The sequence below is a fragment of the Amphiprion ocellaris genome, chromosome 18, assembly GCF_022539595.1.
Source record: "Amphiprion ocellaris isolate individual 3 ecotype Okinawa chromosome 18, ASM2253959v1, whole genome shotgun sequence".
Taxonomy (NCBI): domain Eukaryota; kingdom Metazoa; phylum Chordata; class Actinopteri; family Pomacentridae; genus Amphiprion; species Amphiprion ocellaris.
In genome coordinates this window covers 25,548,375-25,565,993 of record NC_072783.1, presented here as the reverse complement: position 1 = coordinate 25,565,993, position 17,619 = coordinate 25,548,375, and the positions used below count along the sequence as shown (strand labels likewise).

Sequence of the window (17,619 nt, the reverse complement as noted above, 5' to 3'; positions counted from 1 at the left end):
GTAATACGCTGTATCCACCAGGCACTGAAGAGATTTGATTTATTCTGCACCACATGAGCCAGAAAGCAGTTTATGGTCAAGCTGCTTGGACTAGTGATAAAAACTCCTCCTTGAATGTGACATTCAGTAAATCCACAGTATACTGCTATTATTATTGTTATTATTGTTATTATTGTTATTATTATTATTATTATTATTATTATTATTATTATTATTATTATTATTATTATTATTATTATTATTATAACTGCCACTGATAAATTTGTCTTCGGTACATAATTAGTTAATGATCAGTGCAGTGATTCACAGTGAATTATTTTTTTTTGTTTATAGCTTTTTCTGTCAAGATATCAGTATTGTAGGTTCTTTTGAGACATACAAGAGCTGAAATCAGAACAAGTCAATATATATATACATATTGCACATCATCATTATTATTTTTGTTGATCTTCAGACAAAAGCAGAAGATAGCGTGGTTACACAGACTGAATCTCATCTCGATTGCTCCCGGTCTGTCAAAATGTATAATCAGAGCCAGACACAAAGCCTGTAATTGGGTCTTTGGACTAATAATAATAATAAGATCAGGTAAAAATATTCTACACCACAAGTTGTAAACTGCATCAATGTTTCGTTGAAAACTGTTAAAAAGTGGAATTGTGCGGCGGGAAAACCTGTGAGACAAATGAATACAATACAGAAAACATTAATTTGCAAGTGAGCTGATTTACTTGGAGAGGGTAAATGAGCAATACTTATCATTCATACAAAAATGTCTATTACTTTGAAGAAATGTGCAAACAAAGCTTTAATAAAGGATGCCTCGACATGCTCTCTGATGCTGGCATTTGGAAAAATATACAGTTAGAAATAAATAACACATCCAAGAGTAGCACTTCTACATACTCAGTGTGGGCATCAGCAAGAATCTGCTTGCATAGTTAAGTGCATGCATAAGCAATTTATCATGCAACAACTGTCATACACTTCAAGAACGGTGAACTCTTTTCTCAGTCTATGTCAGTGCGTTGTTAGGCGGACTCTGTAATGCAAGCTAAAGATGTGCACAAGCGTGAGGACGGGGCGGACTCAAACGCACCATAATGCTCTATGTACATGTATGGTGTTGAATGAAAGGCATCTGAGCTGTATTTGAATGTGTCGTCTGGCTGTTGTGTGATTTTTCTTTTTTTTTTTTTACATTACCCTGTGTTCATCAGAGAGGAATGTTTGGAGATGTCTGGCAGTCAGAGGAGGTCGATTCCCCCATGAGGAAAACCACGGTAAAAGTGTTGGCATCAGCAGCTGGAGGGCAAAGGTGGGTGAGGAGTTATGTCTGAGGGATAACAGGTTATTATTTGTAATTTAAAAAAAATAAACAAACACAAACATTGAGAACAATCCAAGATCTCTAGGCGTTTCACACCAACGACACATGCTTCATTCCTGCGCTCCTCCTCAACCTCAGCCTCTCCACGTTCTTTCTGGACAAAAAAATACTTCTTAAAGGCTGCTGCAGAATTATCACATCAAAGAGCATATGTAAACAGCATTTCAGGTTAAATAGGCTTAATTGTGTGGGTTTTTTTTTAACTTGAAATTACATTTTCAGTGCTTAATACATATTAAAATTGAATTACAAATTTACCAACACCTGCAGTTATACAATTTAGATTAAATACTTCTCTATGATTATCTGAGGCACTGATGTTGTTGTTGACATATGGCTCTCGATATGGAAGGAGAGCTGTACATAAAGACTTTTTGAAAATATTTCACTGCATCAGCATGTTTAAAAACTACCAGTAAACTTCCTTTGGTGACTGAGTAGTCCATGTTTGAGTATCTTTCCACCATTATATCTGCTTTCCATCTTGTGCAAAGTGACTTTTATTTTCACCTTCCTGCTTAGACATTCTTTGCCCAACAATGCTACAGACAGAACAAGGCAATAATTTCAATACATGTCCATGCGTATTTACAATACAGTATAATATTCCTCAAAATCAATGCAATCCATACAAAGTGCTTTGTTAAAATCCATTCCTAAATAACTATTTAACAATGTGGACAGCAAGTGTCCGGTATGGCAGCTGGTATTCAGTGACCACTGAAGAGCTACAGGTGCTTTAAAGTTGTCTGACAGACGCTTGGTCTAGTTTGATGGTTAAAACACCTCTGAGCTGCACTTGAGAGATTCTTATCAGGCCCTCAAATTAGCATCACTTGGATCTCTGGCTAGTTTGTGTGGAGTTGATGGGGATCTTCCTGGACTGTATAGTCTTTTTAGCAGGCTCTTTCTTTGAAGGGTCCTTTGCACTGGCAGACGACTGGGTGGTCGTTTCTGCTCCAGAGAGCTTCGATTTTGTGGAGGGCAGCAGTGAATGTTTAGCTGCGGCTGATGTTTTAGATGATTCCTTGTCTTTGGCTGCGGTCACGTTAGTCTGGGCCTCCGAAGCCACATTCTGGGCTTTTTTACTCGCTCCATGTGAGCTTCCTTCTCGAGCTGCATCTCCACCACCATCCTCTGGACTTCCTTTAGATTCTCCCGCCCCTGATTTCCCACTATCGCTCGGTTTACGGGCCTCTTTGGGCCTCAGAGCAGTTTTAAAGAAGGACAGACCTTTGTCCTCTGTCTTACTGTTCCTTCGAGGTCCACGTGAAGGTGGAGCTGCACTCGCAGAGGAAGCACCTACACTTGAGGTTCGGAGACTAGTCATGGAGGAGCTACTACTTGAGCTCCGGCCGGCTCCTCTTTCTTCACCAGCCCTACCTGGCCTGCTTTCTGCTCTACTAGCAGCACTCTGTCTGGAAGGAGGACCTCCATGGGTAGTTTTCCTGTCTGACACTGCACTGGTCCGTGAGGAGTCACGACTAGTGCTCCTGTCTGCTGCTCTAGTCCTTGCTGAGGTTGAGCTTTTTTCACCTCCCCCTCTGGGTGAAGTCCTCCTTGGAGGGTGTGAGCTCTGCGATGCTGGAGAACCACTCTTCCTCTGCTGGGCAGAGTCAGGATGTAATACCTCTGGGGTTTGGGACGATCCTTTCTTGGAGGGGGTCGCTGTTCTTGAGGATCCACTCTTGCTAGCTTTAGCTGGTCCATCGCTTTTGTCCTTGGGCTTTGGACTCTTGGACTGAGTTCGAGACGGTGACTTGTCAATGGCAGGAGATGCAGGAGAGAGAGAGCTGGATGATGTTGAGGAAGTGGCAGGACGCTTCTTGGGACTCCTTTCACTCTCTATCCCGGTCTTGGTTGAGGTCCTTTTAGCACCAGTGCTGTCTGCAGCCCCATTTCTTTGTTTGGGCTCCTTTGCAGCTACGCCATGTCGAGGACTGACCTGTTCGGCAGCATTGACTACATTGTTATCTCCCGTCTGGAGGGAGAGCCTCTGCTCGGCCTGGGCCACAGCTTTGGAGTGCACCTGCTCTATGAGCCTCTTAGTGCCTGCATTAGCATCCAAAGCAGCAAGGCCTGACTTGGCCCCTGACAGTCTGTCCGGCTTAGGTGACCCAGTGAAGGAGGTTGACAGCTGGCTATCAACTACCTCTCCTATCCTCTCCAGAGTCGGCGATGAGGAGTGGGACTCCAAGGAGAAGCGAGAGGGAGAGTTGGAACGGAGCTGGAGCTTAGCGGAGTGGGGCCAGGATGGTTTGGTGCCGTTTTCACTCAGCACTAGAGGGCTGGCGATGGAAGATCTCGAGGAGAATGTTTGCCGTTGCATTCCTCTCACTGCTGGTCGGGTTGATAGGCCTACGTGGTGGAAAGATACAAATCAATGTTAGATTCATCAGGAAAATATTTGTGCGTGTCACCTTATAAGCCATGAAAACAAGGTGTGTTTTTGAATGAGCGTTCACCATCGTCCTCGCTCCGTTCACCAGCAAACTCCGCAGATTCCGAGAGCGAAGCCAGTGACGTGCGTCTGGAGGAACCAGATGAAGCTTGGCTGGGCGGACGGCTTCCCATCAGCCGACTGATCCAGTGCTCACATAAAGAAGAACTGGTGGAGCCTAAAGAGCCGAACACGCAGCGGTTGAACAGGGACAGCTTATTTCACACGTGTTTCAGAGACTAATATCTAATATCAGTGCAAATTACCTCCCACAGAGCTGTTTGCAGACCAAGAAGGGATTGTTGCACGTCTCTGATAGAACAAGATGTAAGCAGTCTGCTTGCAGACCTCATCTTCAGATATGGGATGAACATCGCTGTCATCAAAGCAGTACCACTGTCCATCGATGGAGTTCTTACAGTGGGCTGGAAGACAATACAACAAATTATTGGAAACATCCTGGTGAGCTTTTCTGAAAAACCTACCCGTTGTGTATGGAGCTCCATTACCTGTGTAGTGTCCTCCCTGCATGGTCCCATGATGGTTGCACACTGCGTACAGGTCGTAAAGGTAGTCCTCCGGATCACGACCCATCCCATAAGGACGTCTCCATGGTGACCAGTGGGAGGGGAGACTCCAGCTGCTCTGGCTCCTCTTTACCATATGGGGTGCCATGTCCATACCTGTGAGCGGGAACTTCACCATGTTCTGCATCTTCATTCGTCGATCGGCATCCTGAAGTTGCAACACATTTGTGCCATTTTTGAACATCAAGTTCTTTTAAAAGCAGTTCAAAGAGAGTAAAAGACATCATCTCTATTTCATCTGCACCGGTACCTGTCTGAAGCGTTTCAGGTGAAGTATGAGGATGTCTGGCAGCGTCCACAGACTGAGTTTGATGCTGCCCTGCTGAAGCTGCTTACAGTGTGGACATCGCCATGCATCATCAGGAGCAAGCTGGAAATAATGCAAAGAAATGCCCTCATTAGAAAGCAAGTAAAGTCTATTTTCTCTCTAGTTTTATAATGTTGTTTTTTGGTTTTATAATTTAAATTTAATCCCATGCTAATTTATCAGTATGTATAAATTGTGGCATACTGGCTGAAAATTAGATTCTAGAACACATCTCTCTCAATTCAGTCTTAGATGCTACCTCACTCACTTCCAATCAACATTTTCAATATTCTCCTGCATTAGAGAGACGGGCTCAAACTGCAGATGAATACCAGCATGCAGCAAAGAATAATAACATAAAATAATCCAAATATGCATTCAGTATTAGTAATGTTCCCATGATATCAGCTGCAGCCTACCTGTTCCTCTTTGGTGTAGAGTTGAAAGCACTGTGCTAAGGAGCAGGTCTGAGGCTGCAGATGCTGCTCCTTCACTTGACGCACACTCTCAGCATCTGGGATGTATTCATCCTCCGTTCTTTTGAACAGACTGTGGGCGTGACACGGCACAAGTCACAGAGGGATCACGCAGAACTTCAAAAGACGGTTACTGTGTGTACTCACGATAAAATACACAGATCTGAGAGGAGACGTAACAACTCACACATCTGCCCTGAGCTTAATGAAGGTCTCACACTTACTAGTCTTTCGTCTCCTTGTCCCATTCCACCACGATTTTGACATGAGGTGGCCCCCCAGGACCGCAGGACTTGAACGCCCTGATGAAAATTAGAGCAGCAATTTACATTATGTTTTACATTTTATGCAATTAACTGACACTCACATGTAGAATTATAACAGCACAGAATGATTTGAAGGAATACCACTTTTATATTTTGCTCCACAAGGCAATACAATGAGTATTTATGTTCAAATAGATCATATTATTTGGTATGCTCATAGTCCAGATATCTTCCTGTTTGCAAAAAACAGCAGCACAAATGGAAATCTAAAGTTTTGGCAACCTAAAAAAAGAAGGGCTACAGTGTGTCAAACTTTAACTCAAACACGGCTTGAAATTTTAAGTTTTGGCAGACTAATTTAAAGTTTTGTCAAACTACAAAAAAGAAGCACTATATTGTGTCAAACTTAAACTCGAACTAGGCTGAGAGTTTCTAGTCTGTTTAATTGTGTAGCAGCAGTGGAACAAATGTCCTTTTTTCTCATTCTTTTCATTTGAAAAAAATCCATGCAACAACCAGAGGTCAACACCTTCTTAGAAGAAAATCCATAAAAAACTGAAAAGCTATTACACATCTCAGGAGATGTTTTAACATCAATACCACTGAAGACATACTGTAGCTCTTCAATCAACTTCAGGTGAACTGAACGTGCTGCAAGATTTATGTAATTGAAATGGGTTAATGCTGCCTCCACGTGGTGAGACGTGACATTACCTCTCCACGGAGGGATGGCAGAGCGGCTGCTCCTCCTGAGGCAACAGATATGTGATTCCAACCACTCCGACCACTCGCAAAGTGAAGGGCCCTACCTACACACCATCAAGGATAAGACATTATAAAACACACAAGTGTAATTAAAAGATTATTGAACATATAAAGGCTTGTGTGCATAAGTCTACGCTAAGAATATTCACCTGCACAAAGACTCCAGGGCGCAAAAGATGCTTCATCTTTTCCAAGATCTCTTTCTGTAGAATATCCCATGTCACTGTACGCTCCAAGTATAGAATAAATGGATTGCCAAACCTGCAGGAATTACAAAAACAACAAGCATTTGTGGCACCTTATTGCCATCCATCCATCCATCTATCCATACATCCATCCATCCATCCATCCATCCATCTATCGTACCTGCGTCCTTGCTGTCCAGCGCAGGCTCTGTTGCACACCAGCAGGACAATTTTCTCAGCCTGTCCACTGTTCTTATTGGGACTCTGAGGTGGTGTTGTAGGCTCTTGTATTTGTGTGGATATCCTGTTGTTATCTGTGCCATACTTCAGGTTGTTCTGATTGAGATTTGCATGTGGGCTTCCTGGAATGAACACACATAAAGAAAATGACTTCAAAAATCAATCCAACATGCTGATCAGTTTGTGTAGCAGTTTCCTGAAAATGATTTCACCCCAATATTAGTCCACATTTAATCTAATCAGAGCTCCTCTGGCCGTAACAAGACAAAGAGCTAAACTAATTTTCGGGGAATAAACAGGATGTGGTACCGCCGCGCTTGGAGCGGATCTGCTCCGGTCTGAATAGCTCAGGTGTCTCGAAGGCAAAGATGGAGTCGCTCTCCTGAATGATCTCAAGGTCGTCGTCGTCGTCACAGAAGGAGCGATGAAAGCCGTCGTAGTACATTTCAGTGAGGACAATCTGAGCAGAGACAGAGAACAAAAACATCGAGTGGGTTGATTTATTCGTTGGAGTAACAAGTACAAGAAATACCACAAGAAATAAAACCATCAAATTCTCTGCTGGCTCCTTGACTGTGCAATTTTCCTAAAACAAAACATCTTTAATCCTCTTAATTTTGATACATTAACAGCCTTAAAACAGGAACTTTTAACCGACCTGTTGGGCAGGGATTTTGGTCTCTTGGGCCACAGCTTGTCTCAACCTGGACACGGTGCCAGACAGAGGCACCGCCACCCCGACTCTCATACAGTGGGAGCACTTTCCTTGGTACACCACTGTCACATACAGAGGCCTGCAACACAAAAACACTCACATTAATTGGCTGTTTCTAACTGTGGCTGGACTGATGTTTCAAAGATAGACAGCATCTTCTAATTTTAGCTTTCTCCTGTCACATCTTTCACAGTGTTTGTCTCCGCTGGACTTGACAGTCTTTTTAATGCTGGGTTCAGACTGGATCTTGTCTCACTGCATTTTTGGATACAGGGACTTTTTTTTTTTTCCGTCTGACAGCTATTGTCTTACTTGTAAACTAGATGCAGAGTCACCTTACCGTGTGTGAGGTACCGGGATTGGCAGTGAGATGCAGAGGAAAGGATCAAAGGTGTTGCTCTGTTTCTGGCAGTGAGGGCAAGTCAGGGAGGACCTGAACAGAGACAAGAGGAGAATAGTTAAATGCAAATTAAATTTCACTAATTTATCATTTTAAAGACATCGACAGTCAGCTCAGTTAACCATGAAGACAGGAAATGGGAAAAAGAGTTAGCCTTTCAAAGGGGTTACAAAACCAGCCAACCAGCACCTGGAAACCTCTCTAATTAACTTGTTATATTCTTCAATCACTTGTTCATTTAGTGCAAAAACTGAAGCAGAAAACCAGTAATGGCTTCACTGGAGTTACTATTGTTTTGCTGTGTTGATAAAACTCCAGGTCCCTGCTTCCAGCCAAGAAATAATCAGGTACATAAACTCCTGTAAACTAGGTGCAGTTTAAAGCTTGACTGATATATGGGTTGACCAATTGTATCAGTGAACTCATTTATCTGTTTTTTTTTTTTTTTTTTAAGGGAACATGACGCAGAAAATGGTGCTTGAGGTGATTTAGAAAATGTGTCATATGAGGATACAAATTCTACACAATTCTCTTTGGGACTAGTCGGCCACATTATCAATCAATAGTCAGCTAATTATTCAAAGTTTTGAACTACAGTAGGCATTTTACCATATACTGGTGAATACATTCCAAATCACAGACACCTAACATTTGCCATAAATGTAATTTGCACACATTAACTTCTTGATTCTAGGACGCTGCCCTAGTAAACAACAGCTAATTGTCAATACCATTGCTCGAACCAGAAGCCTTTAACAGCCACAGATGTCTCTGTCATGGTGGCTAAATGCTAAATGCTCACAAAAGCACTAAATGGGTATTGCAAAATACATAACTTCCCAGTTAAATTGGTCCAAAAATCAAACAATCGACTCGTTTAAGTGACTGGCTAACACTTGAAATCTTAATTGCTTACTCTAAATTCGGTAAATGTTTTTAGCTTTTCTGCTGCCCACACTTGGAACATTTTGCAGCAGACACTGAAGGCTGGAGCAGCTGTATCTGTTGATTTAGTCCAGGATCACAGACTGCACTGTTGCCTTGTTAATTGTTGCCTTTTATTCTGTTGACTCTGCTCTCGACACAATTCTAGATGATGGTTTGCTATCAACGATTTAAATAAAGGTTGAGTGAATGAATGAATGCTCTCTGCTTGCCAACATCGACCTGTCTGTAGTCCATCGAACACCTCCTCTGGTTGCTACAATATTGAACACAAGCGAGCTGCAGTCTTCCATCTTTAAGTATTAAGAGGTACTACAACCAGGCACTACAGCTAATCCACAAAACATTTTCTGACGTTTCCATCTGCCTTGTCACGTATTTTTATTTTTAACTGGTTCAATGATTAACAGCAATTAATTGATCTATACTTAATCACTAACATCCTTAGTGTTGTAACACAGTTTGTCCAGCAGAACACCTAAACCTCCCTTGTTTACAATACTCTCACTACTATCTGCAGCACATGTAGCAGAGTACGCATCACAGATAAGCTGACAGTGATGTGGAGTAAAGTGGTCTCCTCACAGTAAGTTGTTCACTACTTTGTGAAATACATTGTTGGAAAGTTAATAAACAAATATCTCATCATTTACTCTTTCAAATATAACTCATATAACATAAAGACTATTGGTTGATATTTCAATATCAGTACTGGCTCCAAAGATCAAGCATCAGTCAGGCTGTTTATTTGTTTTGTTTGTTGTCGTGTTACTTTTGCAGGTGTTGGTCTGTCACTTTATTTATTTCTCAAAATATCAAATTACTCTGAAATTTGTGGAATATGTTTCCTAAAAAGTCAAACACTACTTCTAGTAGCACAATGGAGACACAATTATGTTGTGCAAAACCATCCTGATTCAACTTGTGATTAGTGTTTCCATTCAAATGTGTAAATTTATCATAAAACCAAAGTTGAAAACTTGGGTCATGTGACATACAGCAGACAGTCTTCATAGAAGATTTAATATATTGTGGGCTTTTTTTAAAAACTACTATAAATGGCACTTTTATAATATTAACACAATGTTAAACAGATAAGACTGAGGTGTAAATATCAACAGCTGATAATCTCACCTGTATTGTGCCTGAAACAGCTCCTGTACAAAAGAGCCAGGTGCTGGTAGTGGAGATCCTTCAGGTACAGTTTCTTCTTCTACTGGAGGCTGGAAAAACAAGAAGACACCAAACAATTACTTGACAATAACTGCATGATAAATAACACCACAAGAAGCACAGTTTAAAATATCATCACATTCAGTTTATTACAATATTGATCCCACAAATGGCTCAACATTCCGTTAAAGCATTAAAAATATTGATAAATATTGATTATAGAGTCCTCTGTAATACAACTGTAACATCTAACTGTGATCTAAATTGGTGTTTACCTTCCTGGGGGGTCTGATGTCTGGGTGGATGATTTGGTTGAGGTCTTCATGAACTCTGTCAAGTAACCAGAGGAGGAATTCCTGGGCATCGTGCTGAGAGTTTCCCTTGAACTGAAGGGCGCTCTTCGACACCACATTCTGCAGAACGAACAAACTGGGTTTTAGTGTACAAAAACAGAGGAAGGTTTGTAGTGCAGCGAGAACCACTTGTGTTTGCCTGATCATAAAATATTCAGTGTGTTTGACCAGGACGCTGATCAGCAGAATCCTAAAGGTCAGCAGAGTTGTACAAGCTTTTTAAAGCAAGGACACGAACTGCAGCTTAACCTTAAACAATTAGCTGCTGGAGATGACAACAGTTTGTACTCTACAGAGCCACCCAGACTGGCAGCTGTGAAGTCACCTCTACTCACCGGCTATCAAATGTCACACAAGGTCAAAGATATGACGGGACTGAGCGCTGTGTACCTTCTCAGCATCTCCTGTGGGACAGTCCACCTCATTTTGAAAGGATTACGAAGGCAGCCTCAGCTTGTACAAAACCAAAGAGCCAGACTTCCTTCAGAGGCTCGACCACAAAGGTTGTGTGAAAGGTCATCTGAGTGGATATTAAAGATTCATTTTCTATGCATCTGAGTCTCTTTGAAACAGCACTTTGACACTCATAGTGTGTCCAGTGAACTGGGTTGCTGTGTGTAGAAGCTGTCTATGATATGGGATTATTTTTTGCAAAAGATTGTCAGTTAGATCATTATAATGTAGAATTTGCACAATTACATTAAAACTCACAAAACAAGAGTGAGGCAACTGCTTTAATAAGGTAGGCAAGGCTGTCATGATAGCACATTTTCACTATATGATGATTGTGGCCAAAACAATTTACGATATTGATTAAAAAAATCCCCTGAAAAATTAAAAAATAAGAAAAATGCTTTTCTTTCAGGTGTCTTGCACTCATCTGTCATCTCTTCTGATATCGCAGCCAGTGCGTAGGTGCTATACCTCCTCCTATTATCTTGTACAATCAACCTGACATGTACTAGAATTAGATTATTTACAATATGTCTAATATTAACATGATATCTATTAAGGACAAGCAATTTGTAGAAAACACCTAACTGCAATTTTTCAACTTTTCTGGCAGATACTGCGTTTGCGATTTGATTTGTGACATAATTCTTGCCTCAGTTCAATATTAAACACATGTTATGGAGCACTGACACCATCAAAAGTGTGACTGTCACACATGGAGGATGGCTTTAATATGTAAAATCACTGATATAACAGTTGAAACTCCGTGTCAGAGCCACCACGAAACATAAATCCTAAATTGTAGCCTTTGCAGTTTGCTTACTGGATTATTTGAAATTGTGATTTCAGTGTGAAATCCATCAATAGTTCAGCTTTAATATCAACATAATCCATATATTTTGTATTATTTTTTGAATATCAGGATTATTGTCAATACACATATGTCATGACATTTGTAGTGGTGGGTAATTTCATTTGAGCACGTCATCAGCCAGTGTTATCATTTAAAGAGATACTCCAACAGTTTAGTGTTGCACTTCCCTGTAATTGAGGGCTGGTTGCTACATAAGTTGACATATCGTCTGTTTCAGCAGCTAGTACTACTAGAAAACTAGTAGTACAGTTTCTGTAATGCAACTCAATAGCATCAGTTGTTAGTCTTTCCCTGCCAAATAAATGTCCCTGCCTTTCAGACCTCCAGCCTTTCTATTTGAATCTCACATCCAATCTGAGAAAGCCCCAATCACATCACCAGGTTTATTTTCTCATACAACATCATCAACAGTCATTACACAACAGACTGAGTGGGACTCTTCCTGAGAAACAAACTCATCTTTGAGTGTGAAATTGGTGGAGTGCTCACTTCTGGTTCTTGGATGTGCATTTAAATTAAGTGATATGTTGGTAAAACTTGCAGTGTAAACAATCCCATATTAGGCTTTTTCAGCTTTTTAGCTTTTGGAGACACATAAAGGTTGTGTAAACTTACAAAACCCAAAATCCACACCAAAGGGAGTTATTCTCTCTCACAGAAAACTATTTTCACCTGACTGTAATGCCTCGCTTGAAGTCGAGGCTTTTTTCCTGTACTTGTTTACATCATCATGTTACAGTTGCATAACATCTGCTTTGTGGCTGGCAGACCAATCAGAGCTTTTCAGGAAAAATGGAGCATTTCAGACAGAGGGGAATAAAAAGGGCTGTTGCATCGTTCACAATGAGAGAATTATGTGTTTTTTAAAATCAAAACACAGGTAAACATATATTAGTAGACCTGAAAGAAATTTAATTCTAAACCTGTAAATGTGCATAATATGGGTTCTTGAAAGACAAGCAGAACATGTAGATCCTTAAAAGGTTAACTATGACAAATTCATGTCGAGGAAATACATGGAAGCAAAACAGATTCATCAGATTTTGAATTGTGAAAGTTTTTGAAATTTTTTGCATTGAAATTATGTATTTGAATTTTTCGCTAAATTTGTAAGCTTTGAAAAACAAAAGTGAATATTTGTTCATTTTGATGAGCTAAATCCAGACAAAAAATTAAAATACAAAATCTAATGAGTCTGATTTGCCTTTACAGAAATATGACCTAATTGCCACAATGAAATCACAAGACAGAGCAAAAGTAGAATTTGTCCAGCAGGCATTCAGATAACTTGTTTAGTGCATGGATGTCTACAATACTGACAAAAACCACTGATCACATTTTTACTTACTGTAAAGGAGCATGTACAGCGGCCCTGCATGACAGTAACTCTTTTAGCCTCTGATATCAGTTAGACTGAGCTGTGCACAGACCACTGCCATTGTTTCTCCATCAATCACTCGGTTAAATTAAGTACCACTTTTCACAAACAGTAAACGTCCCTCATCTCTTGTAGGATGTTCAATGAGAGCAGGTACAGATTGTGCTCTTGGGCAGTTTTGATCGCGTACAACAACATAATCCTCAAACCAGCCGCCTCTGAGAGAAAATGGATTGTGAGACAGCGGATAATTCCCCCGCGTTATTATTACAGACGCCTCTAATGATCTTTAAGTGCTCTCAGTTTCGGCTCAGATTGTGGTCTAAGACAAGAAGCACGAAGCCTTCGCATGTGCGCTGTAATGTACACCGACCAGGAAAATACGTTCAATTAGATGCACTTGCAGTTGTTACGTAAATCAGGAAAATACATTTTTTGTCCATCTGAAGAGACAATTAATAGACAAATATTAGAAATAAAAGCAATGTTCCTACTGCATGTCCTCATAAACATATCAGTAATAATGCTTTAAAAAGTAACATTCTGACATGTTACAAGCCTCAGCAATTCAAATTAGCAATAGAAAAAACCTCTAATTTATTTCAAATTAGGACATTAAGTTTTATAAATGTTCTTTATCAAAGTGCCTGCTCTTTATTTCCCTATTAATTTGAGCATAATCAACACCTCTTACCCTGATAAGGATAATCTGTTTCCAATCAGACTCTTCCTGCTCTGGCTGGCAACCAAGGTAGAAAGAAATGGATAGAAATAGCAACACCATCAAGAATAAAGAACGTGCTGTATGGCCCTGTTCAATTTCGTTTCTCTCCATTTTGAATTTTGAACTTTTGAAAACTAGGCTATCAGACAAAAAAAGAGACCCACAAAAGGCGTCCCTGTTGCGAAAGAACAAACCTCTGTGATCGTGACAGGCAAACTTTTCAGAGGCAGGATTCAGGTTTAAGAGGTGAAATGATGAAAACGAGGCAGGAACAAAAGCTGGTAAGTGTGGGACAGACAATGATGGAGTCAAAAATAAAACCTAAAAAAGAGGAGTTTTATTACAGCTCAGCTCTCGGACTGAGGTCTCAGCTGACCAGCTAAAGCAGGCTTGTAAAAAAAAGGAGTGTTAGCCTGCGAACACTGGCTTTGCCTGTTTTATTAGGATTTATTCTACTATAAAAAGGCCATTTGTAAGTTTAAGTATTACATAAACTGTAATCATAACTGCAAGCCTCTGTATGGAAACTAATCCTCGATCAAAGGCAGAAAATAACATGAATGTTTCATATAAAGCGAAATAAAGGTTTTGCTCTAGAGAATTAGAGAATGGGTTAAACATAGGGGCCACATAGAAGGATGAAGGTTCTAAAGCTTGTTGACAAGAAAAATAATCATCCATGTTTTCTCTTTCTGCAAATATTCTGATAAATAAAGGAATTCCATGACATTAAATAAGATCACACTTGGATTTTTTTTTAAACAAAGCCTGGATTTGTTGTTACAGATGTCAGTATTCTGATACAGAACACAACAAGATGTGTTTGTTTTTGTATTTGCCACCAATAGTCACAAAGTAGAACTGTGCAAGAGTTCACCTATAGTTTAGCTCATCTCACTAATTCACCATTAAGGGCAGTCTGTGAGAGGCACAAACTGGCTATATTATGCAACTAATACCCATCTGTATTTACTATTCCCATGAAAATAACACGACATCTGTCACGTTTTTAAAACGCACATATGGGGCATGTGGAAACATTTGCTAACATTTAAGATCCTGATGGGAAATGGCATCAAAACAAGGAAAAAATGTGTAACCTAAACCTAATTTGGGTTTATATCCACTATGCTAACAGTTTATTCTGTGAAATATGTTCATACCACTCTGTTTATACTCCATATCATACTGAATATACTACACACATTACTTGAACATCTTGGATATTCATATATCTTGCACACTTGCATGAACTGTTTATATTAGAGGGTTGTATTGCCAAGTAGGTTTTCACGTACAAGGAACAGGAAAGAGTGACATAGATTTTTTTTAAGTGTTGTTAAAAGACAAACAAGAAGCAGTCTTAAAAGTCAAATCAGCAGTAAGTGTGTCAAAGATGTATAAATCCTAAAAAGTAATAGAAATACTTTGAGTGTGCACACTCCTGCTGTCACTTGGTGATTTTTCACTGCACTGCACTTTTACTGCTTCTTTTGCACTTCTGGTTGGATGCAAACCTACATTTCTCTGTCTACTGTCCTACTCTGTGCATTGACTACATTTAATCTAATGCATTGTGTGAGATGTTTTATTTTTTTCCCCCCAGATCTATGAGGCCCCCTGTGTGGACACTCAGCCTACCTTGAAGTCTCTGCTGTGCTGAGGAGTGTACTCGAAGGTCCAGAGAGCCCGGACCAGCCCGGACAGCTGCTCGGTCACCTCCCCGGTCTCCTGCTGCTGGCTGCTGGCCTTCTTCTGCACCAGCACCCCGTTGGACTTGGCCTTGTCGTTGTTGGTGGTCGTCTCCCCTCCTTTGAACTGCTCCAGAGCCAGGTACTCTGCGAACAGCTCGGTGTTGCTCAGGCACTGCAGGATGGCGTTCATGAAGCAGGTGTTGCCGTGGTTCTTGAGCCCGGCCACCCCCGGAACCTTGTCCCCGAAGGGAAACCCCCCGCAGTCGCTGTCGTCGGACGGCACCGAGCCTCCGGTGATGCTCGGGATCAAAGTTGCTTCGTCCTTCTCGTCCTGCTCGGCCTGTTCGTCGGTGCCGAAATGAGAGAGAGTGGACAGAGTCCGGAGAACTCTGTTCATGAAGCTGCCCACGGAGCGCACCGAGCTCCTCCGGAACAGCTTCTTGCTGAAGGATTTCTTCTCCTTGTTGCTGACAACTTTCGACATGATGGCTTTCCCCGTTTCTTCTTCTTTTTTAAAAAAATCCAGAAAGAAGGGCGCCCCTTTATTCAGAGCTCGTCCCTGCGCGGGGACACTTGGTGATGTTTTACGCAGGGCCTGGGCATATTTCACAGAAACATAAAGGCCTGGCAGTTGTGGGGATCATATCACATGGAGACAAACAGCATGAAATCGGCCCACTTGCAACACTGCGTCGGATTGCATAAACAGCCTCCATGGAGAGCCGCTATCAGGGCGCTTTACATGAATGCCTGGGGTCGTCCCGCACCGGCCAGCAGCCATCATCAGCTCTAGCTCCGGTGACATAACATCACCGGTGGCATTGTTCGGCCACGAAAACAAGGCGGCGAGGCAGTTTGTCGGACATAAACATCAAAATGAACCTCGCGTAATTAGTGCCGAGCGGGATTCCTCATCATTTATTAAAGAAACCGCAGCTCCACCCTTCGTTTTAAAGCCATTTCTTCACCTTCTGGTCATCAAATCGGCGGTGATGCTAAAAAAAAGAAGGTATGCTCTATTTTTTTTATTACCCAGTGGACGTCTTCCCTAAATCGCCTCCACAGTGGGCGCGCTCGCCGGAGCCGTGCCAAGCTGAGGAACCCCCCGACCGGAGCGACACCACAGCCCGCCGCTCCCTCGGCTGCCGCGGGGCATCTCTTCCTGCGCCAGATGTGGAAGGTGGGGGACGTTTCGGCGTCCCCATCCGAAAGTTTCCCCACCACCACCACCACCTCCCCCGACACTCGCCTTTTATCAGGGTCCGTGCGCCTCAATTCTTCCGCCCGCGGATGGGATGGATGGCGAGGCCGCTTCTCCCGTCTCCATCATCATCAGCAGCATCAGCGGCAGCATCTCCTCCTTCTGGAGGCTCCGACACTGCAGGCAGGGCGGTAACGGCTGACGTCAGGGCCAAACACTGGTCCATGTTGGAGGAGAGAGCAGGTACAGCGGCATGTGATGCTGGATGAGGCTCCACAGCCCTGTTTCTGGACAGCATGGACACCGATGACAGCCAATAGGGGAGCAATTGGAAATGTATTACTGGCTCGCATCATTCGGTGAGAATAAAAATAGTAACAGTTGGATTATTTTAAGTACATGATACAACAAAGAGCCCAAGAAGGCTGCTAATGAAACATGAGCGTTACTTCATTCATTCATTTAGATATCTCCAGAGGCTATAAAGAAGCTTGGATACCACTAAAATATCAAAATATAAAGGTAATGAAACAATAAAAGCAACAATGAGTGCATTCAAGTTTTAAAACACATGGATCAACTAAAACAACATCTGGAAGTCAAATCAGATGAACCTAAAAACCTGGATGTCCAGCTTTACATTGTTCTGCAGGTTCTTCTAGGTTGCAGGTGCTCAGTGGGTAAAATTGGATTTTCCGAGCTCAGCATCTGCAGAGTATTTGTGCATGTATGGTGAAGATCCACATTAAAAGAAAGCACTGAGGGATTTTAAGGTGGTAAACAAGCAGAAAGAGCCTTATAAATAAATAAAATCCACTGTCTGTCACACCTTAGAGTGCCGTCTTTAGCGTACAGTTCAAAGTGATCATAAATCTTAATGCACAGTGATAAACAGTGATAAAATATTATTGCCAGTCATTATGAACAGCACCCCTAAAATGTCTGTAAAATATGAATATGCGACACTAACCCTTACATCTGTTGGTTAGTTTTACGTTTAGTTGCAGTTTAGGGCTGCAATAAATCAACACGTTCACAATGATACGATGTGCT

At 41.6% G+C, this 17,619-nt stretch overlaps 1 protein-coding gene across 1 annotated transcript; it reads right to left on the bottom strand.

Annotated features, from left to right (window-relative positions):
• Positions 1-706: 706 nt before the first annotated feature.
• LOC111588188 (ubiquitin carboxyl-terminal hydrolase 31-like) lies at positions 707-16,947 on the bottom strand. Its single transcript, XM_023298410.3, has 16 exons — positions 15,313-16,947; positions 10,165-10,302; positions 9,851-9,939; positions 7,712-7,804; positions 7,315-7,450; positions 6,966-7,116; positions 6,598-6,778; positions 6,381-6,492; positions 6,181-6,275; positions 5,425-5,502; positions 5,144-5,273; positions 4,668-4,787; positions 4,340-4,565; positions 4,097-4,255; positions 3,856-4,008; positions 707-3,748 (listed from the first exon to the last, which is right to left on the bottom strand). The coding sequence occupies exons 1-16, from the start codon at positions 15,847-15,849 to the stop codon at positions 2,223-2,225; spliced, it is 3,924 nt and encodes a 1,307-aa protein (XP_023154178.2). The 5' UTR covers positions 15,850-16,947; the 3' UTR covers positions 707-2,222.
• Between the last annotated feature and the right edge of the window lie 672 nt (positions 16,948-17,619).

What these genes read in the sequence shown, in the direction of transcription:
- LOC111588188 (XM_023298410.3), bottom strand. Translation starts at nt 15,849, where the DNA reads ATGTCGAAAGTTGTCAGCAACAAGGAGAAGAAATCCTTCAGCAAGAAG. An exon ending in CCAAAATCCCTGCCCAACAG is followed by an intron (nt 7,117 to 7,314) that starts GTCGGTTAAAAG and finishes GTCTCTGCTCAG; the next exon opens with ATTGTCCTCACTGAAATGTA. An exon ending in TGAACGGAGCGAGGACGATG is followed by an intron (nt 3,749 to 3,855) that starts GTGAACGCTCAT and finishes TCCACCACGTAG; the next exon opens with GCCTATCAACCCGACCAGCA.